Raw genomic sequence first — 26,643 nt, 5'->3', positions numbered from 1 at the left:
GAGAAAATGCTTCTATCATCTTCAACCGAATTAGCACAGGGAGAGAAAAAGGAATAATCCTGTAAACTGTAGCTAGACACCAAATCTCCACCACAGAACGCAGCGTTTCTCTGAGATGTTGTTGAATTGTTTCGCAGATTTAGAAATTATTAAGTCACATAACAGAATTATCTCTTAAATAGTAGAAATAAACGGATATGTTTGTGTTTTCTTTTATCAAATTGAACTACTTCAGTGCAGCTCCTCCTCATCGTCCTCTCCATGTACATTGGTCTGTAAACATGTAAATACCTGCTGCACATTCATGAAGAAAAACACACCTGAATTCACAATAAGTGTTTTTATTTCAACAACAAATCATTTCCTAAAACAACATCAAAAGAATCTTCTTTAAACCTAATTCTATTCTCAAACATTTGTTTTCCAAGCAGCGCTCTCCCAGCATGAATAATCATCTCAGGCTCTAGACCACAACCTGATTTTGCTTTCAGGCATTTTTTTATAAAAGCAGGTATGACTGGTTCCAAACAGCGGACATCTGCTTTTGTAATCAGCCAACTCTTTATGTTGGCCCTGCGTGGGCTCACCCTGAAGTCCTGACCTTTTCCACAAAATAAACTAAAGTGAATCGTCCTGCAGAATGAAGGGACCGGCCACCCTTTCAAAAACACACAAACACAAGTCAAATTTTAATCTCGGATTTATCCCTGAAGGTCATTTTTAGCAAAACTCTAGGCAGAGGCAAGTGAGATTTAATGCAACCTTTGTGCTCTTTTGTACAATAAATGTGATCACAGCAATTACAGTCTAATGGCAGAAGTCTGTAATCTTAACAAAGAAGCTCTTGAGACTGCTCACACCTGCTCTTCATATCTACCTGCTGCTTTGTATGAATTGCTACTGAGCAGGATTAAACTGGCGTTTTGTGTGTAACCCTGTTTTCCTGCTGCACACAGCAACAACCTGTTTCAGGATTAAAACAACCCAGCTTGTATTTTCAATCTCCCACCGGGCTTACTTTTCTCGCTCTTCTCTACTATTTTCTGTAAATGTTCAGCTCCCCATGTTGTGGTTTTCTGTTATTATTCCCTGTAGTGAGCCACCAGAATCAGTTTAGGCTTGAGGGTGATAGCAGCAGGGGTGTAGCAAGCGGCAAACTCTGGATTTGATGGAGATGGAGCCACACGATTGGCTCCCTGCGATGACCCGTGGATGGATTTGTGCGTGGGCACGACTGAGGAAGGGGCCGGAGCGGACACGTGGTGCTCCTTGTCCTGACGGACGGTGCGGAGTGTCTTTGTCATCCGTGAAAATGTCTTTAAAGTGGAGCCTCGCTCAGGGGCGGTGCAGCTGAGGAACGCCCTGAAACACCTGTAGAACTGCAAACACAGGATTGGAATCATTATAAGGAAGTGGTTTGGATAATTTCTGCTCTGTTTAGTACTAAACACTCACATTTATCCACATGCACACATCATTATCATTACTTCATTACTATCAGGTAAAGGTTCTGATGGCAGTAAATGTCAGACATGTAAAACACAGACAAATGAAAATATAGGTGTTTATCACGTAGTTCCAGATCAGTCATCCTTCGTCCCTCCTCCATGTTTGTAGTCCAGCTGGCAGCGCACTCCCCTGGATAAACGTAGTGTACTTAGTATACTCTCCAGTTCCACACGTATACTTAAAGTCAACTACATTTCCCCAGGGCGCCGCAGATCAAACTGGCATGTTACGTGAGACACGACAATTTCTTTTTGAAACTCACTGAGCAGTTTCCCCTAGCAGGTTTTCACTCTGAAAAATCCGACACGCAGTGATTGACGGGGCAAATGAGACCAGTTTGTGGCCCCTTTTAACGAAGATACTTGAGCAGTTGGTTAAAAATTCATCATATATGAACCAATTAATTTCTGCTACCCCGAGGAAATTATAGCGCTTTCAAAATTAGCTCTCTGTTCAAATCCCAATTTATTAATCTGCTGGAGAGCTGTGCCTGGGCGCAAAAAAAAAAAAAAAATCTGTTTGCTTAACAGCAAAAACCCCAGAAGAAACAAATTGGATAGATGTGTGAAGTGGGGGTGGGAAGTGTGAAGGAGAAAGGGATGTCTGAGGAAAAACAGGACAAGTTGACATCGTGAGGGATTATAGATTCAGGCACAGATTGACACCTTAAGACTGAGAAGTGACCAAATCCTTATCTGCCACTCTGCAGCACTGTGACAAAGCAACTTTATCCATGATGATAACTTGCCAATATTTCAAGTTAAACACAGATATTACAGATTTCTTATTTTTTTTAGCACACTAGATAAATCTGAAGTTTTGTTAGATGATTAACAGGAGAGAAATATTAAAAGCATACTTTTTATTACATACATTACAAACTTTAAATTTGAAAAATATCTGAACAATATTTTATAGACTTTTCAATCATTTGTATCTGTATCATATAACTAGAACCAGTGTTCACATGCACGTCTGACCAGACTCCTATTCTAGTAAGATTAGAGTCCAAGTAGATGTTTGTGTCAGATAATAAAATTCCTTCCAGGTGTTTTTCGAGATGCACTAAAGAGAACTCACATACATGAAGTCATACTGACCTGTGGCCAACAAGATCTAATCAGTTCATCTTTGACCACACGTGATCATTCAAGACATCACATTTCAAGAACTGGATGAACATGAGGTCACTGTGACCTTGACTTTGACCTTCAAAATACAATCAGTTTGACACAGAGTCCAGGGTGACAGTTGTTCCAAATCACGTCACAATCACTTTTTAAAATCCGTAAGAACCAAGTGAAAGTACTCATCAGTTATGCATATTCAATGAAATCATTTTTGCATCACACCTAACTACAGGATAACGTAAGAACAAGTAGTACAAAGTAGCATAAACAGAAGATACCTGGGTCACAAAAATGTACTTGAAATTCTTTGCCAATGTTGAATACGCTGCACATATGAATGAAACATGCACTGATTCACATTTTACTTCAAAACTTAAAACAGTCATTTACAAGGAAAGTGAACAAGAGATTATGTGCAATAATCTACATTTGACTTCATTCACCGTATGAACAGCGTTAACGGCACCTTTCTCAGAAAAGTGCCAACGCAGGAGGAGTTTGTTTGATGGCGTCCAGGGCGTGAACCTGTGCAGCGCTTGAAGTCTTCAACTCGCCTCAACACACGGCTGCCATACTTATGGGCTGGGAGGAACTGAAGACTGAAAGCGCCACACAGCGCAGCCTCCCGAGTGTTTATCTGTGACCCTGAAGAGTTTAATAGGGAACTGAATCATCACACGTGTACACAGGACGAACTTCACTTTGGCAGACAACGCGCCGCTGTCACAAGTCAGTCATCAAACAAAGTGAAATGTCTCATAAGCTCAAAGAGACAGCTAGTCCAACAGAAACAGACACACAGAGACACAGACGGATAAAAGAGTGTGTGCGGGGGCTAAAAGGAAAGGTCACCACCACAGTGTGTCGCCGCCTGATACTAACATCACATGCTAATCAAGATCAACGCTGCATTACCTTTCAGAGATAAAAAGAACTTCCTGTGCGTCTCCTGCCCGTCACCTTTCTTTTGCCTACCTGTGTTTCATCCGTGTCCTACCTTCAGTCTGTTTTTTTTTTTTAAATTCACTCTTCTATTTTCTGTTCCGCTCATTACAATATTGCTGCTAAGATTAAAAATTTACTTCAGTGTTTAGCTCATTTGAAATCTATTAAAACTTTCGAGCCACAACAACTGCACAAAGAAAAAAAACATTGAGTCTATTTATATGTATGAATATATAAAAGTGTATATTATATATAACAAATACAATATAAAGTATGAGTCACAACTAGAAAACTGGACAAACAGAGTTAACAGTAAAAGAGGTCTTTATATTATTAGGTTTTTATCTGTTCAAATGGTTCCTGTCAGTGGACATGTTTTGGTGATGGCATGGCTGTGGGTCTAATTACTTTGGCGACTCTCTGCTTGCTCTTGTTTGCATGAACCAGAATAGGAGCTGGTGTTTATTTTGACCAAAGCCAGGTTAAAGCTTTACAAGTGGGGAAAGCTTGTATTTTACTTTCAGATGGAAAAACAACGTTCCTACTAGTCAGACTGTGGAAAGCAGAGTGGCGTCACGCGTGAGCTGTTCTCTCTGAAGCTGGTTTACAGTGATTAATACTAATCTACTAATAACTGCCGTAATGATTTATTGATTGTGAAATGCAGCATAAAGAACCTTGAGGTCTGCTCTGCTCTCACTTAGGAAGGCCTGTGGCTTCCACCAGCTTATTTTCTCTTTCTTCTTCATCAGTGTTTTTCGTCTTCTGTGTCCTTGAATGTCAGTTTCACGTCCTGACAGCGGGTGGGAGGTGTTATCCTCTGTTACGGCTTTGACACCATGATAATAATGTTGCACCTCTGTGTTTTATCTGTGCATTTGTGTGTGTGCGTGTTGTCATGTGTTTGCATGTGCGTTCAGGCCGAAGGTGTAAATTAGCCATCATATGGAGAGGGGAGGTCTATTTGCATTAACCCCTGGGTGTGAATCTCATTTAACTCATTTCAGTTATTGCCTCGAGTGACTGTATCACGTGTCTTTCCCTCAAAAATGGGAGGGGACATTATTAGACCCCACCTGTCATTAGACACACAGAACAGCAGACTCTGATCTATAACAGTTTACATTCAGATAGCACAAAATGGTACATTTTAATTGTAAACACACTATTATGTTGTTTTAAACAGATATTAAAGCCTTATTTAATGTACAGCATAGTTTTAATTCATGTATTTGAAGGAACCACAATAACTGGACAATTTAGCTTTTGGCATCTTTGGATTGCACGGGAACCAGCAGAGTTCAGCTGCAGCTAAAAGTGACAAGCTGAAAGGAAAGAAAAGAGATGGTTTAACCCAAAGAAACAGAGCACTACTACTTTAACAGCACTGGAACATAAAAAAACAAAAAAGAGGCATCAATCAATAAGAGGTGGTGAAATGGGAGATGGATAAATATGAAACAGTAAAATCTGCAAATGAGAGATGAAAGTTAGTAAACAGCATCAGTGTGCACTACGGCTCTTCTGATGAACTGGAAAATGAACTAATACTCTTGGCACCTTGCAGCTTTGGTACCATTGTTTCCCCTGTTTAGGCCCAACTTGAACCTAAAAATGAAACACGGTTAAAATAATGGGAGTGAGAACTACTGGCAGCAACTGAACCGAAGTCATAAGTAAAACAGATATACACTGTTACATTCATGTTCTTTCTACGTCTTGTTATCAGATGTAGAAGGAGCATAAATACATGAATTAACATATGCAGACAAATGAAGTGAGAATGTCTGAGAGAAACACTTCACCTGTTTGTTCATGAAGATGTAGATAAAGGGGTTGACCACAGTGGAGAACTTGGCCAGCAGTGAGGGGGTGATGCTTGCCTCCGGGGTTATAAGGTCGCTAGGGCCAAAGGTTGCGAGCAGAGCTGCCACTCCATATGGCAGCCAGCAGACCAGGTAACACACCACCATGGTGATGACCATCACCAGCACCCGCTTCTCTCTGCGGCGGGTCACCACTGAACTCACACTGCTCACCTGAGAGAGAGAAAAAACTTCACTGGTTCTTTATCATAATATAACATATATTAGAAAAACCAGTTCAAGAGGGAGTGAAAGAACAAGGTCATCACAACTTGGTACATTTAGTCTGAATATTCCACAAATGAGGAGCCAATCTTACTTTATCATTTAGCTCAGGAGTTCTGGGAGCTACATTTCAACACCATACACTGATGTTATGGTTCAACTCGAGCTCGAAGACAAAATAATTTAAGTACTTACACCTGTTTAAACTTCAGTCAGACAAAAATCACACATTTTAATGCCATGTTAAATCCAGTAATATAACCTAGAACTGCTGATATATTTTGTAACATACACAATAAACATTACATACACAATATCTGTGGTCTATAGTAAACGCTAAAGAGTGCTGGACAAAAACTACTTTTACCCCTGAAGATACACTCTGTTCCCATAAAATTACTTTTACATTTTTCTTTTATTGCTTTTCCAAGAAAAGTATTATAGCCAATAGAGCCAAATAATCCTCGACTGTAAGGGACAACACAAAATCTCATAACTCTTCAGTTAAAAATCAAGGCTCTTCCCATCCTGGCCCCAATACCATCGCCCTATATCTACACTGCCTTCATCTTCACACTCACCTGGAGGGTTTGCCATATTTCAGGCTGTCCCACAGTCGGTAAGTGGATAATAGAAATGGACAATAAATCCCTCTGACAGCAGGCTCTGCACTGGTGACTTACACTGGAATCAGACTAAGACAAATCAGGCTGAAGATCGCCTGATAAAACAAATGCGGTGTAACAGGAGATAAAATTACCTTCAGTTTGTCATTTTATTCTGTGTCCAGCAGGACAATCCATTCAGCATCCGCAGTGCACGCCAAGCAACGCTGTATTAACCTCAAATGGGGAAAATGTTTTTCTACAGAAACCTTTGCTTGATCTTCCTCAAACTGGTGAGTTTAGAGCTGATCACAGAATCTGTAGTGCTCAACAACGAAGGGAGACGTTCCTGTGTTGTTGGAATAAAAAGTGCTTTTGTAATTAATTTCTTTAGATTTGATTTGCACCGAGCACCTGAGTGAGAGCACGATAAATACTGTACTTGATTAGTGAACCCACTGATAGACCCCCAGACAACTGAACTGCAGCTAAATATTTATCGCTGCGAAAGCAGAACTGATTAAAAACCCCACTCGATCATCCTCTCTGCCAACATAAATACTGCATTTAGAAACTTCTAAATAATTTACCAATCCAAAGTAAGCAGATTACAGAGTGCGGGGCAGAGTTAGAAAGGTTCAGGTGAAAGATTTTAGACCATGAAGTTCTGTTTCTCTTGAAGCCCCCGTATGTGATGTATTTTTACATTAAAATTAGTCTCGGATACGTCTCACGTCAGCCTCGTCTGATTTAAGTTGTGTCTTAACCGCAAACAAAACTCTGCAGCGTTATGAGAAAGTTAGTTCTTGAAGAAAAATATGCATGCTCGGGCAATTTTCTCTTCTGTGAGCCTGAGTGGCAAAGTAATGAGTGAATGTTCATGTGCATTATCTTGATTGGGGAAACAGATGTGATAACATTGGATCAGTAACAGCATCGAAACTCATATTACTGATTTGACTCAGTAACCAACTCCAATCCTGCAGTTACAAGCTGGAACAAAGTTTTCACTCTGAAAACTCTCTCGATTGGTGATGAATTCAAACATGCTCTCATTCTCAAGAGTGGATACTTATATGCGACTAAGTATTTAATCAGCGAGCTGTGTTAGAAAAGAGCTGGAAAGTAATAGCGTTCAAACGAGTAAACATCAACCTCTGGAGAACTGAGCGAAATCGTAGCATTAACTCTTTCTTGTTTAGCAGTTTGTTTGCACCTCTCACGTACCTGAGCTAATTGAAAGAGGAAAGGTTTTCCCAAAAACTACAGCACCTGACTGCAACAAATGAAACGTGACAAAAATGTTTGCAGTGATGGATTACTGTTTGCTCCATACAGCTACTTTTTCATCCCACAACAAAACGAACGGAAACCAAATAAATTATGTTTTGAAAAAATACTGTATTCTGTGGAGCTAAAACTTGTTTTTATATTTTTATTTACTAAGAAATGGATCAACTGTGACAAATGTGATTTGAAAACCCTGGCCCAAACTGTATTTGTTGGTCCTGCCAAAAGCACAGAGGAGGTTGAATGTGCTAATGTTGGGACAGCCTGCTTTTCCGTAAGCTTTATGAGCTGCCACCATTTGAATAGTGATTTCAAAGGATAAAGAACTAAATCATCGTCTGAATGTTACTCTGAGCAAACTGCACCCTCTCAATCCTGGTGACAGGTGCTGTGTCTATCGCAGGTGTCTGCTTTCCACCTGAGGCAATTCTTATTAAGACTGAACACAGGATGGGATTAAAAGCTATAATATCGCAGCTTGTGACACCTTCAGGTCAGCAGTGGACCACATGGTGTCTCATGGTCGAGGACATGCATCATCTTGCTGGTTTGCAGAATATTTTCTGAATATTTTATAAAGACGATTTTTGACTGTGAGTTTTAAAGGCCTCCTGTTTTTATATTAAGCTATAATACAACATACTCTCCTTTTAAATATCCTTTGTGGTCACTTCTTTATACTAATAACTTTTTGTCCGACTATACCAAGGGCAAATTCCTAACTCAGTCTCCATGTGCAAACAAAACCAATTTACAAACACGGCCTATGCATCAGCTGTAAGACCTGAATAGGGGTGCAGTGTACAGCCTGATTGTTCATCATGCTGAAGGGAAGGACAAAGGAGACAAACTTCTGTGCACAAGCAAAGGCTGAAAGTGCACCCTGAATCTTAAATCTACACCTTAAATTAACCGAGCAGAGGGAGGAGACAGAGGCTGCACAGAGGTCCAGAAACATAGAGATTAACGATATTTATTGTTTTAGACCCCGCAACCCCTGGAGCTTAAAAGCTCTTACATGAGGAGACAACACATTTTCATAGCAAATGTACTTCAAATGCTTTATTTTGGATACTAAGAGTGTCAGGAAAGGGTTAATTGGATTCATTAAATTGGAAGCTCAATCAAAGTTGAATGCCACGTGTGAGACAGTCGCCGTTTTATCTGGATTCAGAGCTGACGAACACCGTAATTCATTAAAATAATCAAGTGATGCTTAGTGAGCTGATGGTAACTTATGGTTGTCACTGCGCACTCTGCACTGAGAAACCTTATTGATGGTGTCCAGCAGTAAAGTCAAATGACATTATATATTTAAATGTTAAATACTTCATGTTTTATCAAATCTGCCATGCTGGATTTGTCAGAAGCTACTTGATTAATACTACTTGGTTCTATTTTTCTCATTGAACATTTGTGTCTTTTAGCCAAGATTGGCTTTAGAAATAAATATTTAACTACTAGAATCTGTACTTTTCAAATAGTTGATGCTGAGGTTCATTTCGTCCTAATCAGCCACAATAAAAAAGTTATTATGGAGCGATGGAAACAAAGCAGCTGCTGTGTTGACACAGATAAAAATCGCTCTTGCAAATGACAGCTGTTACTCTAATATCCATGATATGAAATAGAAATTATATTTAAATCATATTCAGATTCAGAAATGTGCAACTAGGTGAACAATTGCAACATATAATGTGCATAAGTGCAAAAATATATTTCACAAAGTGCTGTAAGAATTTTAATACAATGATTTTGATTAGTGGGCAGCATGGTGGTGTAGTGGTTAGCATGTCTGCCTAACAGTAGGAAAGAGGTGGGTCCTCTCTGGCTTCCTCCCACTGTCCAAAGACATGTTTACATTGGTGACTCTAAATTTTTAGTACGTGTTACTGTGAGTGACTGTTTGTCTGTCTATACGTTTTAGCCCTGTGATGGACTGGTGACCTGTCCGATGTATACTCCTCCTCTGCCCCAATTCCTGCTGGGACAGGGTCCAGCACCCTCGCGACCCTTAAGAGTACATGCGGTTAGGATGATGGATGATTACAATACCAAATAAGAACACAATAAAGCTTGCAATGTGAAGACCAACTCCCCCAGCCTCTCTGGTTTCTTTGTTGTGTACAACGTCAGGGTTCAACACACAGTACGCACACAGGATTTAATTGAATTCTGCAAAACTCTGGGAATGAGTTTCACTGTAGGTGTGTTTGCACTACAAGTGAGAAAATACCTGCTGTGTAGGCAAAGGATTTTCTTTCTCCACACTTGGGCCGCAGATACACAACAATACATAAAAGCCAGAACAAACATCAGTACAGCTATGTCAGGACACTGCTTGACATCATTCATTCATTCAGGTAAATCCCTAACCCTAAACCTAATGTCCTCAGTGTTAAAACCAACTCTTAACAATACTTCGCAGTGGGGAAGGCCATTCAAATTTTCCTCATATTGCCAAAAAGTGTTTTCACAAAGATGATTTCAACATCAAATTTACCCACACTAGCACAAACTGAGTATGCAGACAGCAGAACTAAACACTATCCCTACTTGATGCCGGTCTCTATCACCCCGAGCTTTTTCTCTTGTCTTCCACTACATACAATAATGTTATATTTTGTTGAGGTTAATTAACAAATTTGCCAAAGAACTTTCCACAACATTAGATTACACAATCATCCTCTCAAAACAAAGCTGTGAAAATGATTAGGATGTTAGCAGTTCATTAACTGAAGCGGCTATCTGTATGATTCTTTTTAATAAACCACTTGTCAGCGTGGTAATCTGGATGATATTTTAATAACCTGAAGTGAATCACCTCCACCTCCAGTTATGAATTACAGATTTCAATCAGTTCACTGCATTGTTAAGCATTACATTTAGCTTAATGCGAAGTGAAACATTTCCAAGTGCAAACTGAAAATGTAAGACAAAGAGCTTCAGAGCTATGGTGTTGGATCAATATCAAACTGATCAAATTCATCTTTTAACCACATAACACAAACTGCAAAGTGAAATAAACAAACACACAGATTTTGGGGATAAGGGCAGAGACACAGGTGTGTTCCACACATGCTCCATACAAAACCTGATTGCAACTCTGGCAGCAGCAACAAGAACAGACAAACTGCTCTTTTGCTTGGTGCATTTAACTGAACCATGTGAAGAAGTGAAAAAAATGAAAACAACAATATTTGCAGATGCTCCACAAAAACATTGTCAAAACCAATGACACATGCACTGGCTGGTTACAGACAAGGTTTGTCTGCAGTTTAGTGAAAGAAGACAGAAGAGGTTAAAACTTGTAATGGTATTTATACACTGTAATTATCTACACATCTATCTATGTGAGGACCTGGAGAAAAAGTGATCAATTCCACAAACAAGCACATGTATCCACATTAACCCTACCCCTGGAATATGTTTTTAGAGAATAGAAAGGGCTGGTGTGCTTCAACAGAGGAATAAAAATGTCCTACTCCCAGCCATAATCCTCCGTGGTCATCATCTTTCTCAATATTCCCCTCTGTTTACTTCTCCACTCTATGCCTACCTGGATGCATCAGCGTACCTGCCACCCATCTTAATCTAACGCAGTCAGGAAGCAGGAATCCGACACGTCTCACTACACCTGGTTTGTTTTCCTCACTTTAATTAATTCAGAAGGTGTCATCAGCTAAACAAGCGAGTCTGAAGCATCACTTCTTTCTCTCCTATTTCCTCTACTGCTCCAAAACGGGCACCAATATTATTAATTTAAAGGTTAAATTCTTGCTGTAATGGAGAAGAGCCTTGCTCGCCTGCGAGGAAAGTTCAATCAATCTCACACATTCCGGTCAATTCATATAATGTCATATAATCACACTTTAACTTCAAATAGCAGAAAGAACAAGAAAGAAAAAAAGGAAAAAGGATCCGAGCAAGTAGGAACAGCAGAAACCCACAGAGGCATGGTACATGGACCAGCAAATGGTGTGGTAAATTAAATTCTTGTGCAAAGAGCATTAACACATCAACACCCAGGGCTCACAGAAATGGCTGTGAACAAACACGTTTAGCCATCTCAAACGAAGTTAGAGGAAAACATGAAGAGCAACTAAACACTGAGGTACAACAGAGTCACTGAAAACACACCATCAGACTAAAAGGAAATGCAAGGGGACATCTGCCATTCAGGTATGGTTCTTCACGCCAGAGCATCTTTATATTATTATTATTATTATTTTATTCCATTTTTAATATTTCCTCTATCATGTGTGCTCACTTGAATGTTGCAGCCCAGAGCCCCCAAACTTGTTTAGCAGCACAAACAGCATCAATCAAAGTTTTGTTCACAAAACTGAGTAGAAATGTCCCGATCTCTGAAATCAGTAAACAAGTTTAACAGTGGGAGTTTGGAGCTTGTTCATGTCCAGGTTGTTTCGACTGCAACAGAGGGGCCAGGTGTTCAACCTGCCGTAGATATGCAGACTTGGGTGAAGGCACTCACGACTGTGTCATCTGTGAACTTTACACTCTCAGGCTTTTAAAGGTGCTTAGTGTAAGTAGGGCAGAAATGTGATGGTTACAAATGTCACGGCTGGTGTAAAGAAACCCACGTGTGCACATGAGAAGTAGTATTTGAACCGAGCTAATGAAGTGGACCAGGCGTGCAGGCAGGTAACAGGCGTCAGGCGCAGATTTCAGGCGAAATAACAGCAGCCCACACGAAAACCTGCTGCTGAAACATAATGACCTGGCAGGGATGCTATTGGAACAGGCTGGTATGAGCACCGAGAGCTCTGCCAAGAAAACTGAGAACAGGTGTGTGAGGGGTTGTTAGTTAATGTTGAAAGTACTATTTACACTTTAAATAATAACTCTTCATATTTGGATATTTAAATTTCTGATCAATTAAGTGTTTGCTGCCCTCACACACACACAGGCCACGAGATTCAAGAGTCTAAAAATATCATACTGACACATCATTTGTGTGTAACTGTACAATTTAAACTCGTCCTCAAGTCACTTGAACCTCAGAATTCACAGAAGCAATGTGTGGCCATGCTCGTCGTGTCATCGGGGGTTACTACAGCCCTGGTTCTCCTCACACACACACACACAGACAGACACACACACATAGCTACATGAAGACTTTTTGTCTCCTGTGATTAGCTGGCAGTGGGTGCGGAGGTCTGTAGTCTGGAGGTTTAATGAAGCGCCTGAGCAGAGTGTAACGAAGACAGTCATCTCTAATCCTGTCATTAACACCCGCCTGCAGAAAGAACCCTTGCACTGCTCTCCACTCCTGATCCTAATGACTATTTTTAGCTTTCCAGAGAATTTCCACAGACATTTTCTCAGATCTCACCCAATAGTACTACACTCAACTTTGCTCATACCTTTACCTGGTTCTCTCTGAGTCACTCTGCCTCCACATTACTTGTTATTTCAGAGTTTGTAAAGATTTTCTTATAGAAAAACTGCTCATTATATTAGCAGACTCCTGCAGGTGGTTAAACACCTATATTCAAAACCTACCAGAGCCTGACCTTCATCGATTAGCTTTTTTTAAGGTCCAAATTGAATTGCAAAGTCAGATATACACTTAGATTTGTGGAATAGCATTTGCTCTTTGAAGAAGTCCTTAAGGTAGCAACGATGACCACCCTTAAAAGACACATATAAAAAGATCATTTCTTAATAAGGTCAGCAAAGATTCAGCACACACTGTAAGGAGGAGGTTCTGATGGAGGGAGCTGTGGCAGCAACCAGACGTTATAGGCCTTCCTGTTACGCTTGTAGTCAAATGATTGGACGTTAGTAACCAGCACAGCCGCACAGCTGAATAATGAGCCACTGGGAGTGAAGCATGACTGAATCACCTGATGCCAGTGAGCTACAGCAACTTACAGATGTGGTGTTACTGATTTAGACAGTGCTCCCCAACATTAATCTGCATAGCTCATGGAAGACCAGTATGAGACTGAGCAAACTCCTCTTCAAATCCAGGTTGAAACTTCCACCACTACTTCTCCTGAACTAAGTGTCAGTAAGGACAGATGTGATGTGACAGGAGCAGACACAGTACACTATTGATATCAGCAATATCTGGATGCAAATGATGTCTGTCATCCAGAAATTGGGTCATTTCGTAACCTTCTCTTGCGTCCATTGTTCCTGCATCAAGGTGTAAATTATGTTCGTGCAAGAGGATAGGATACGGCTTCAGACACTCACAGAGGCTGTTTGGCCTTAACTTCTCCAGCAGCAGCAATTGTGTAAAGCAGAAGACAAGAGTACAAACTGACTTTGGCAGCTTTAATAGACTACGTTGTTGAGATCACTTGATGCAGCTTTCAAACTCGAGTCTTTGAATATCTGACCTTATTTTCTCTCCTCTCTCATCAACTTCGCTGTCACAGATTGAACATTCAGACTGACGGACGGCTTTGAGAACCGTAGCGGATCAGTTAAGGTCATGGAAACGGGTTTGGCATGAAGCTGATTCGTGCACTTTCTTTCTGATGCCATGTCTCTAATTTACCTTGAGGTACTTTTTGCTGCGTCTGTGTCGGACAGATGTTTTTAACCCAAACATCCGAGGGACGGATCATATTTTCCCCAAAAGCTTATTGTATCACTGTTTAACAACTTTCATATATAACATAAACATTTGCAGAATCATACCTGTCTGATGGCATGCAGGAGCCTGCCGTAGGAGTAGAGGATGACGCCGAAGGGCAGGACCAGACAGAAAGTGAACAGGCAGATGATGTAGGAGATATTATTCACTGTCTGGGTCCTCCAGTCAACTGAGCAGGTGGTGCCGGGACCCTCGGGCCCATATTTGCTCCAACCCAGCAGCGGAGGTACAGTCCAGGCCACAGAGTAGAACCAAGAAAAGCAGATCCCTCCCAGCGCTGGGCGGAAGTCTCTGCCGTCAGCCATAGTGGGCAACATCATGGTGCAGTAGCGCTCATAGGAGAGAACAGCCAGAGAAATCAGGGAGACAATGCCTGAGGATGGATGTACACAACAAGTGATCAGTAAAATACTGTGGCATAAATATACAACAAGGAGCAGAGATGTATACATTTCCTCAGGACCCAATAGACTGGATCTAGTTTTAATTATCACATCATAACCTGCTTACACCGAATAAACAGACACTGATTTTACATTGGTGGTTACATTGGCAGATACATTTATGTGAAATCTGTTGCAACGCACAAATAGTTAATTGATGAATGTGTTCTATTGGAGCACATTGTTGTTTAAGTCTTATATGAGCTCATTCGAACAAAAGTATTGGTCCTGGGGTAATTTACCTCCATTAGATCCCGGGGACTGAGACTTTGATTACAGATAATCACAGCACTACAATGATGAAGGCTTGTGATTGGCTGACACCGGGGCACGTTTGGTACAGACGTTGTGGTGGGATTGTGAGCGCACAATGTGTTGACAGGAACAACAAATAGAGTCTTGAGGATAATGGAAATAATTTTGTGCTTGTGTGTCAGTGGGGTGTTAGTGTGTTTGCAGAGGGATGAGGAGGGAATAAGAGCGTTCTGTATTCATTACTGATGAACTGCAGTTAGATAAAGCACACAAGTCTGCCCTTTTGGGTCAAGCAGGTAATTAACATACCGTATTAGCGCGATGAAATCAGCATATATGCATACATATGCAGCATTATGACACTTAAAACTGAGTTATAAATGGATATTGAGATTAAAAATGAAGCCTAAAACACAATAAATCTCCATATGAGTAGGATTCTTTTATGTAATTATAGCTTATCTAAAAATATTCTGGTTGAATAAGTTATAGTTTGAAGCCTGAAGCAGCATTTGTAACACTACCAGCAGGTCTTACACAAAGAGGGTTTAAGAGCAAGTTCAAAGTTACTTCCCAGATATTTTTTTTAGTTGGCTAGTTAATGAAGTTTGGAAAGTAGATAAAGTATTTCCAGTATACACATTTAGTTTTGGGAAACCTGTTAAGCTTTTAGGTGATACGTCGCACATCAGCTTAGTAACTGTGACTCTCTGCAGTTCGTAGCAGAATGAATGCAGTTTTTTATTCCCATCAAAAGCTGCTGCACGAAAAATTGTGACAAAACTGAAATTGTGGCTGGAAAAGCAAAACAATACGCTAAAAGGGGCTAAAAGGATTTACAGAACTAACAAGAACTACAGCTTTGCATGATAAATCTCCGTAAGTTCGTCATTACAAGCAACGATATTTGATGCATTATTAATAAAAAAACTGTTCATCAGTGCAGCTTTAATGTGTTAAGTCCGTCCACTATAGACGAATCTTTGAATATGAATTTTCGTCCTACCTCTGTGACCACTTTGCCATTCATTTGCTGCAATGATTGCACACTCTCTTCTCTGAGCCTGGTGAGGTTTGGGGGGAGCGTATCAGTCCCTAACGTTGGCTTTGATTCAAACATGGCCCACTTTCATTCTACGGCATGCATTTTAATAGGTTTTTCACCTGAGGCCTGATTCTTCTTCACCCAACTCTGGAGTGGTGCAGAATAGATTTATGGTAAAATGAATGACCCGATGTCCCAGGCCTGAGTCAGCACAGGAGCTAATCATCCTTCATTGTCTTTTGCTTTTGCTCTTTCTCTTGTGTGACTCTTCTCCATTGTCTCTCTTTTATTTCTTTCTCCCTGAATCCCTATTTCTCTCTTCTTTACCACACTTCTGCCCCCCCCTCTTTATTGTCTACTCTTCTTCTCCATCTTGCTCCCGATTCAGCTCATGGTAAAGCAATAGCACTTGTTCCCAGCCAGGCAATTTCTCATTTGCTGCTCACTCAGCACAACTTCCAGAGCACTAGCAGTGTATTTGCATCCATTTAATCCCTTTTACTGACAGTTTTCCGGAGTAACCTGATTCTGATCCAATCCAATTCAGCGGCATGTTACAAATCCAGTTCTGTAATCATAGAATCGGATTAGTAAAATCAGATTTCTGCAGCTGGAGGATGATTTGTATGATGTAAAAGTTAAATAATTGAGTTTTTAAGTTTATAAAGTTTTGACATGAAGAGTATCACTGTAACAACAGTGTGATGAGATTAAAGGAAACACAGCTGCTTGTTAGCTGGCTCTGAGAGACAAGAGTAAAGAAAATCTGGCAATCCATTGTCTAGGTTTTTTTTTCTCCTCTGTGTTTACAACTTAACAGATGGGGAAAAAGTTTTTGTCTTGCTAATCTTTCTAAGTTCCTTCATTTTTCCCATCTGTGAAATATGTGAAAAAAGTTTTTTCCACTTAAAAAATGTTTCGGGTTCAAATGTTTGATGGAAAAATGAAAAATAATTTGTTTCTCATTTGCAAAACAGTTGAAACTGTTTTTTGAAAGGAGCGTTTTTTTACTATGTTTCTTTTAGGAATACAAAGCTATTTATTGAAATCCGTTGTAAATATTTTCTTTCTGTTGATTATTCTAGTCTTGTTTGAGCTCTAAAAAATATTTAGCAACTCACAGCTGATTGTTTTGTCAAATCATCATCATAAAATGCCAAAAAGGACGAAACAATGCCTGTTATTATATTCTACAGTCCAAATGAACAGTCTGAGAGACAAATCAAGAATATGTGCTTGAAAACTGACACAGACTAGAAGAAGATATCAAAATATATGACTGAATTATCAGTTGACACTTTAAACTCTAAACATACACGATTCATAACTAACTGAACTGTTAGTTGACTGAAACTGACACCAATTATTAACTATAGTCTACATAAGTCAGTTTACACAGCGCAATATTTACAACTGATAAAGAAGAGTTACTATACTACTATAGCTACAGGTTGCTATAGATAAATGTACTTCCCAACACCTTGGGAAGTACATTTTCTGTCTGGTGCATTTGTTCATGATCACCAGAAAGCACATTAAAAAAATACCTCTTAAGCATTTCTGTAAGGTATTATACGAATGCATGAGAACAACAGAGACCGAGATTGAACCGAGAAAGACTGAAGAAGGGAGAGAAAGTTCTCACTGACTTCATGAACAAGATCTTATTCCAGTGAGAGTGACCTGATGGGGCTTGATTACAGCTTTCCTAACGGCCCCTGATTGCACGGTACAGTAGCACTGATGTTGTCAGAGCTGGATGATGTGTGATTAGTGAATTACACAAATGAATCAGATTATTCTAGTACGTGAAATAATAGATCTCAGTCCTGTAAGTAGATGCACTTAAACTCGGTTATAACCCTGAATGGAAATCTGGGGTTGTAAGAGTCTTTGGCTTTGTGTAGTTGTCATCACTTCAATTTGAATAATTTGACTAGTCACCAACCAAAAGAAACCTGGCGTAACAGCTTTTGTAATTCTTGCACTTCAGTATCAACAAAAGAACATTGGAGAGCCACTTGCATGCGGAAATGGCTCAGTTACTGCACAAATGAAATGCTCTCAACACAAAGATGCTGAAGCTAAATGTGCAGTGTAGTTGAAGTTAAATCTCATCCTCAGGCTACATTTCTCTTCACCTAAAACACAATCTAGTTTGAACTCTGCAAAGTTCAAATTCATCTAATCCAACAATGCTCTCTCTTCTAAATAGTAACCCCATTGCACAAAGGGTGATACTTCACTAACCTGTGTATCATTTCTGCTATTTCTACCTTTTCCACCAGAATATGGCGGAAGAGGTTATTTATAGCCATTTTCAAACTGGGCTAATCTTTGTTTTTCTACTATCTGATCAATTTGCACCGAACCACCATCTATCACCCACTGCTCACATAAATCCTTTATGCTAAAGTGTCTCCACTCCAGTGCAGAGCCACTGGCCAGCTGAGTCCAGAATCCCATCTCTAAAGCAGATGATTCTTCATCATCTAGGTCTTTTTCCGCAGTGACGTTTTAATCCTTTCACTTACAGTTTTGATAGTATTAGTTATTTCTTGTTTATTCTGCAGCCACTTCTGAACACATGGGCCACAAAAAAAAAAATTCACATTAGATAAAAATTGTTTATATGTCATTACAGAGCACTTGTGAGTTTGTTGGAAGACTTGCTTGTGGCTTTCAGGCTGTATTGGAAATCTGTCGACTCTGTCAGCAGCTAATGGAGTTATAGAGGAGTTTTGTCAGAATTATTCAGTTTAATGAAAGAAAGATGAAGAAGAGACGACAGGCCCCACACGGAAAAAAGCTCTGAATGGAGCAGGCAATAGGCTCCAGACTTCATTGAGAAAAGAGGAGATTTATCTATAAATCTGACATACATTCCCCTGCAACTGCAGGTCCAGTCTCCCAAGAGACAACAACACATTTAAAAGCGGCAGCGTATTGCAAGTCTAGACTCCACAAGGGAAAAGTTACTTAAGATCGCTGCACCTTATTGCGCTTTGCTGCAAGTGCAGATTGCAAAGCGAAAACAACTGATTTAAAAGCAAGAACACCTTCCTGCACTTTACCACTCCTGTAGTCCAGACTCCACAGAGAAAACAAGTGATTTAAGAGCAAGGACAGCTTACTGCACTTTACTACTCCTGTAGTCGAGACTCCATAGAGAAAAAAAAAACAGTTGAAGAGCAACACCTACATCGAGCCCAGACTCCAAATAGAAAACAACGGATTTAAGAGCACCACTCCAGAGAGCAGAGAGATAGATGATGACATGATGAATAGAAAGAAGAAAGAAGTCTATTAACAGACTGATTGATCACCTTCAATTGCTCCCAATCACACCTGCCTTCATTAGGGGAAAGCATGAAAATGCTGACTAGCAGTGGGATCATCTCTCTCTTCTGCTTTTCTTCAACATTTGCATATGGTTGCTGAGCAGAGGAGTGATATTTATCAAGCCTGGACAAAGATCAGCCTGATTGAACTGAAAGGTCACAGGTTTTTATTCCAACACTGGTGAAAAGTTCTGTCAACAGTACTGTGTGCACACATCTGAGCATCAGACACAACCTCTAAGGATCAAGATAAGAGCCTAACGAGAGCTGATTTATTATGTAATACGATCGAAAAATGCTTTTTCCTTGTTCTATCATTATTTTTTTTTTTAGTCTTCATCTTTTTTGCATTCTTCCATTAAAAGTGCAGCCACATCCCGGGGCTAAATCTAAATTATGATCATATTGTTTGTGTCCCTAGAAGAATTTCAGTTTACAATCTTTAGCGCGGATAAACCCAAACACATTACACCTCCGGAACAAAATGAGATTTAAATTGAAATAAAGTGGGATGCGTAAGCAGGAGTTGTTGTTTTGAGTGAGTTTGGAGTCTTATTTCGATCTTTGCTGCAGGCGATGAAAGCACATTTCATATTTAGACTGAAAGAAGATGAGGGACTTATGTCCTTCACGCAAAGCAAATAAAACATGCTGCTTTCAAATGTGAATATGTTTCAAACAAACAAGAAGAAGGCGGCGTGCAAGATGCACAGCCTGACAGTGTTCATCGTCCTCTTTGTTGTAGCTGTCAGAGGTGAAACAAAACAGAAGAAGTCCCAAGAGGACGGATAAACACACAGGGTACAATGTGAACCGCTCGTTGATAAGATAAGACGTGTATTTCGTGGTCTTGGACACCCCGCGTCCTGTGTCTTACGACAAATGAAATGAAAACATTCGCTTACCTAAACACGCGTTAACGAACCCGTACCAAACGCACCCGGTGCGTCCGATCAGCCACCGCCCCTGGGTGCTGGCCGCGAAGCTGAACGGGGTGCCCAGCACGCTCACCATCAGGTCGCTCGCCGAGATGCTCACCAGCAGGAGGTTCATGGGCGTGCGCAGAGCTCGGTACCGGCAGAACAACGCGAGCACGAGGAAGTTACTGAAGAACCCGGAGGTGCCGATGAAACCCAGGCACACCGCCACCACCAGGTGCCCCGTCGGGCTCAGGGACGGAGGAGGCAGAGAGCCGGACAGCTCGTCATACGCGTCCGTCGACGCCGCTGCCGTGGCGACGACTCCCTCTCCGGGACAGCGCGCACAGCTGAGGTTCACGTTTGAAACGATCATACCGAGCAGAGCCGCCGGGTTCGGACCAAGCAGAAGTTTGCACCGTGGAACGGAACCATCCGGTCTCGGTGCTTTCTCACGCAGTCAACCCATGTGGAGACGCGAAGGCGCAAAGGGAACCCTCTGCTGCTCCGCTGAGAGCGCACATGTGGACGCGTTTCGGGGAAGAGAAGAGAAATTTGTCAACGCTAAGCTTGTCCAGTCCCAACAGAGCTCATTGGCGAATGAGTTATCAGACGTTAGAGCCGCCCCCCCCCCCCCCCACACACACACACACACACCCCGATGTGCGCTCCGGATCTGGGGAGGTGCGCTTCTTTTCCAGCGCGGCCACAGGTCGAGCGCAAAGCGCGCTCGGGTTTTTATCACCCACGTTTTACGCACTGGAGACACAAACCCTCAGCGCAGTGTGTGGTGCGTGTTTGAGAGCATGCACGTGTGTAATAGCACAAACCACCGAGAGACCCGCACAGTCAATGAAGCATTGTACCACCATCCTTTGTTGGATAAAACACGCAGCAAATTAAAGCAATTCAGAGGCTGCGTGACAGGTGCGAGACGTGACTTCTTAACATCGACCAGTGAACATCATTTGTTTTGATCGATCGTGAGGGATCAAAAAAACACTAATGTAGTTTTAGTCATACAGCAGTGGTGTAACTAAAATAAAAGACTAATTTGTACTGTCGAGCTGCCTGAAAAGTTTCGTTTTCCCCTAAAAACTATCTTTAGACTATTTTCTAAATCTGAAGCCCCTATTATTTTAACCCAAGTCAAACCTAAAATATCGCAGAAGTTGGCAAAAAGTATTTGTTTGGCAAAAGTATGTGAACCTCAAGGATCAATTCATCTGATGGACCAATCAGAGCTGTCTTGTTTGATTGACACTTAGGTGTGAGTCTTTCCTGAACTTGTAAGCCTAGCTGTGGCATTTTCCTTTAAACATTATTGTTTACATCTGCACTTGCTTTCTTTACATGACATAGCACAGGTTGCTGCAACTAATAACTATTGCTGGTCTAGAAAGTGTAAATGCTCAACATTAAACTAAATAATAAATAACTTTAAAATAAGTTCTTTCAACCATGTCTGCACACAGGTACTGTGTGTACAGTAGCTAAGGGTTGGCTGCAGTTACAGTTAATAAAAAGATTCATATTAATTACTTTTCTGTGATGGTCCCTGTTCATCAAAACATTAAAACCGCCATTAAATTGTGTATATCATGGCTGACTGATGTGTAACTTTGCACCTCCATACATATTGTACAGTACACATGACATCCTGAATTAGTACTGGACATAATTTAAGGAGAGAACTGCATTATTGGCATAACCACAATGCATTATTTATTATTAATTAAGCATAATAAAAAGTGGTGATATAATTTTCCGAGCGATGGCAGAGAGATAAAAGTATTGGCTTTAATATTTGCTATGCAAGTAATGTGCTGAAACATGCACACACACACACACACGTTGCTCTTTCACACTTCCTCCTTCTTTGATTTCAAGTGTAACCTTGCCAACAGATGCTCTCTTGAACTTCCAGTGAGCAATGAATAACTAATCAAACAAAATGTGGTAATTCGATGAAATTTGCTTTATGAAAAATGCAGCAGTCTTGATCAAAAACGTACGAATAAGACACTTACTGCACTTTTCTCTCAGGGGAAATATTCTGTCATTGAAAATGTCATTCTCTCACAAGTTTGTACTAATATTCGGTGTTTCCTTCATCACATTGAGTCGTCTTACTCTGACACAGAATAAGTAAATGAACACAAAGTCCTGGCTTCACAACATTTCACACTTTTGTGCACAGCCTGTGACATAATGAGACAACAACTGGGTTTCTTGTTCTGATGATCTTCATGGATAAATGAAAGTTTCGGAACTTTTATGACGTTTTTACTGCTACGGGCACAAATTAAATAGCTGCCATTATGTGACCTATCAATTATTACCGATGGACATAGTTCACATTATTTAAAGCATCACACCAATAAAAATTAATTCAAGAGAATGAGAGCTGTTCATTGATTTCATTTATTGTAATGCATTTAAATCAAGAAAGGCATTAAGCATTTAGTTAGGTTTTTGTTGACATTCAAAGAAAATAATCAAAGCTTGAAGTTGCAAGTTGAAATCAGAAGAATCATAGTGTAGACACCCAACCTCATTTCACCTCCCAGCCTGAATTCTCAGCTGCTTCTTAACCTGAGAGTACACGAATAAGTTGAGCCTCACACTCCTCTCCTTTTGAAAACTGAAATATGGATTTATAGACATGCACACAGTCAGGTAAACAAGTTTTGATTCAATTTTCAAAGTGGTTATGGGTCGAGGTAACAGAAGGGTAAATGGTTACTCACTCATAGTGAATATAAAATTAACAGGAGGCTTGATTGTGTCAAAACAGGGTTTCTGTCTGATAATCATGACATATTTTATTGATCCTCTGTAGTGCCATCATCTGCACATAGATGATGGCACTACAGGTTTCGCCTTAGCCACGCCAGGAGGACGCAGGAACCAAACCAATTTCAATTCAATTGTATTTGTATAGCACCAAATCCCAAAAGAAACCATCTCCAGGCACTTTACAGTGTTTAAGATTTAAAACCTTGTATACAGAATGAAATAGAAAACCCAACAACTCTCTTTAGCAGAACCGGGCTAGGGTGGAACGATAACTCTGATTCCGCACAGTGTTACTTGAGGCCAAAGTTATGTCATCTAGGGTAAGAATATGATTAGACATCATGTCTCTGAGGTTTTTTAGGACCAAACAAAATAACCTCTGTCTTGTCGGATTTTAAGAGTAGAACATCAGAGAACATCCAGGCCTTTATGTCTTTTTAGTATGCTTGAAGTTCGATTCCCTTTAATGACCAGCTGGTGCACAAAGTAGCTGATTCACTGATTTTGTGTTTAAGTGCTTGATTGACAGGTTGATATGCTGACTGAGTTAATAACTGTTTACATAAACGACTGGTTGACAAGTAAACTGACTAAATAAATGGTTCATTGACATTTATTGACTGGCTGAATAATTCATTGACTGGTGGACTGGTCGGCTGTGTGGTTGGCCGACTCACTGACCAATTAACTGAATGGTTGTTTAAGGTGGTTTAGTAATTTATGGAGTTGACTGAATTACAGAATGACCGCTTGGATGTCTGTTTGACTTTTTTAATCATTTTTGACCAATAACCAGACATCAGACAGAGCTATACTGGCATCATGATGACATCGGCATCATGGGAGGCCGTGTGTAAAACCTGTAAAAGCATAAAAGCAAAATGACATAAAGTGTGAAGACACTCGATTTTAAGTTTCCGCATGGACATCATGAACATGAAGACTAAATCCCTTCTTGTTTCTTTTGCATGATTATCATATGATTCTGTTCACTCCAAAAACATAATCACAGTTGAAAATTAGTTGCCTAGGAACCTCATTTGTCAGGAGACACAGTCTATCTTGTATACTTGATTCCTTTTTGAGCATTTTGTTTATTTTTCTTTTATAAATCCTAACCATGCTGTTTTTTCTATCACCACAGATTGGATTTGTCATGACTGTAACCCCACTACTAATTGTTTTTATTCTACACTATCGACTGTGAAAATAACTGTTTTACAGTCATAATTTATAAAATTGCCACAGAGTGGCAATACAAGCAAACACGGGCGCTCCATACCGATGGAAGTGGGGGATGAAATCTGGTTTCAGCTGCGTGAGACACATCACTGCCATTTCTAGGTCAAGTTGTGACATCAAGTGATGTGAATTCATTAACTTTGATCTCCTGAATCACTTACAAACTAATACCTCAACACGGCAAAATACTTCTGTAGGCTGAAGGTTGAGAGATGGATTGAAATAGCTGCTACGTTCTGACTAATATGCAATTTCATTTGATCTGATTCCAGTTCAATGAGTATTGTTTTTATTTAGCTATTAATGTGTCTGTTTCTACAGCTGTAAAGATAGTGTATGTGCATTTGCTGCATAGGTGGACAGGTGAAAATGGCAGAGGAGCTGCTGTTCACTGACTTGCATGCATTGGATTGAATTCATTGCAGAAATGACCGACATCCCACCGACATTTGCTTCCTGTTATTGGGAGATGTTTTGAAAATAAGGAAATCAGGTTCATTTATCATCACAAATTAACCCGCCTCTGTCACTTCACGCTAGAGTTCAGTCTGATTGAACTTAGACCCAGAAAATCATTCTGTGGTTAATGATTAGGTAAATGTTCAATAAAATGTTGTTTAATTCACTGTGTTAACTGCTGTCATCAGTCTGCTACCCATGCTCGGTCCTGCAGGTTTTGTTACAACCCTACATGGTATTTCCAGTAACTTCCTGCATTGAACTACAACTATGCCGGTCAATTTTGCCAGATGACTTTTGGGTTGACCACACCTTAAGGCTTCCTGAATCAACCCAGTCTCCTAAATATTAAATTTCTATGTGAACGAACTGCTGGGAAGGAATAAAGTAAGTTTTCAGTTACGGTAGGTCAGATAGAACCATGTACTATCATCTGTCTGCATGTACTATAATCTTTATGGTATATTTTTAATGCATATTTGTGGTCTCAAGCACAGTAAACAAAATATTCTGCAGTGAGATATGACTTAATGAGCTTTTCTGAATATTTGTTCCATCTTTAACACGTGTGAGCCATCATGAAAACAACATTAAACCATGATTTTTAAAAGGTTGTTCTCCGACCTCATGATGCCATGTTTATTCCCATATGACAAACATTTCACCACTTGCTCATTAATGGGAAATTCAGCAATCAAAACGTATACAAAGCACGTCTGTAGGGTATGGATCCTGCCGTCTCACACACCCTTTCATCAAACAAGCCCAGCATCAAACCAAATACATTTTCATCAAGGAGATCAAAAAGACGCACTTTAGGTTTTCTGTTTGGGTGATTTTCTTTCTGTCAGGCCAACAAATTGAAGTTTGAACACTAAAGAACAGAAGGGGTAGTGAGGGAAAGAGCGAAAGGGGAACAAAATATCCTTCAATCAAAGCGTTTTTGATTAATTTCCATTGAAGAGAGCAGGAGGAGATGAAAGGGACCTCTGTTTATTTGGACTTTCTTTCTGTCTTTCTCGGGTTCTTTCTTTTGCTCCACCAGGGGACTTGTTTGGCCGCGAGTGAGTGGCTGAGTTGGGAAAAGCATCAGTATCCATTTATCCGCACCATTAACCACATCTCCTACCACAGAGACACACATGGTCCAATCTCCAATCTGCGATCCACAAGGTGACACTTTGACCTCAGGCAAGTGTTGGCATGTGATTACAAAAGGGCAGAGGAGGAAATAAACAGAGCCGCTGTCCAGTGTCCAGTGTCGGGTGAAATGTGGTGCAATGTTTAGCAAAGAGAGAAAGTCCTAACTATTAATTATCACAGAAAAACATAATCTTTAAAGTGGGTCTTACAGATTTCAGTTTTCTATCACAGATTTGAATTATTTCTGATATTGAAAGAGATTTTCAACAAACTGCCAATATTTTTAGAACTTCAAAAACACAAAATATAATAATATAATGACGACTGTACTGTACTAGGCCTTCAGAGTGACACATCTGTCCTTATTCTTGGCTTCCATGAAGGTAGGGATGTTTGTTTCCTATTAATTAGAGTCCTGATGACTTCTGTTTTTTCTTGAAAGGAGTGGTGAGAACCAAACACCCGAATACTGGTCAGTCTGGATGGGTTTTTTCTAAAATTTTGTCTTCCTTGAGGAACTGTTTAAGTGGTATGTGAAGACCTGTACTGTACGTCCTGGATCCTGATCTTCACCCACATAAATCATTGTTACAGAGTTAAAGCTGCTAAACTTGCATTAAGCTAAAAAGAACAGATTACATTTAATTCTGTGTCATGTCTATATTCAGTATTTTTCTGAGAGGAAGATTACTTCAATTAATCAAAAGTATCAGAGTAGTAACTTTGACCAATCAAACTCAAATCCTGTTGCTGTCCTGTGTTTTGTGAATGTTGATTTATTATTGGGTCGGTATAATTG

At 40.2% G+C, this 26,643-nt stretch overlaps 1 protein-coding gene across 2 annotated transcripts; it reads right to left on the bottom strand.

Annotated features, from left to right (window-relative positions):
* Positions 1-375: 375 nt before the first annotated feature.
* Positions 376-20,769, bottom strand: tmtopsb (teleost multiple tissue opsin b). 2 transcript variants are annotated; one of them, XM_026361106.1, is made up of 4 exons: positions 20,190-20,766; positions 14,245-14,573; positions 5,390-5,623; positions 376-1,379 (listed from the first exon to the last, which is right to left on the bottom strand). In XM_026361106.1, the coding sequence occupies exons 1-4, from the start codon at positions 20,575-20,577 to the stop codon at positions 1,083-1,085; spliced, it is 1,248 nt and encodes a 415-aa protein (XP_026216891.1). In that variant the 5' UTR covers positions 20,578-20,766; the 3' UTR covers positions 376-1,082. The 2 variants fall into 2 exon arrangements, with proteins under 2 accessions (XP_026216891.1, XP_026216892.1); XM_026361107.1 differs by lacking the exon at positions 376-1,379 and adding an exon at positions 4,784-4,909 and having other exon boundaries at positions 20,190-20,769.
* Between the last annotated feature and the right edge of the window lie 5,874 nt (positions 20,770-26,643).

This window comes from Anabas testudineus, chromosome 2 (genome assembly GCF_900324465.2).
Source record: "Anabas testudineus chromosome 2, fAnaTes1.2, whole genome shotgun sequence".
Lineage (NCBI taxonomy): Eukaryota > Metazoa > Chordata > Actinopteri > Anabantiformes > Anabantidae > Anabas > Anabas testudineus.
This window is presented reverse-complemented; position numbering and strand designations above follow the sequence as displayed.

Coding starts and splice junctions, on each gene's coding strand:
- tmtopsb (XM_026361106.1), bottom strand. CDS start 20,577: ATGATCGTTTCAAACGTGAACCTCAGCTGTGCGCGCTGTCCCGGAGAG. Junction 5,624..14,244: donor TCCTGCATGCCATCAGACAG/GTATGATTCTGC, acceptor TCTCTCTCTCAG/GTGAGCAGTGTGAGTTCAGT. Junction 1,380..5,389: donor ACATCTTCATGAACAAACAG/GTGAAGTGTTTC, acceptor CTGTGTTTGCAG/TTCTACAGGTGTTTCAGGGC.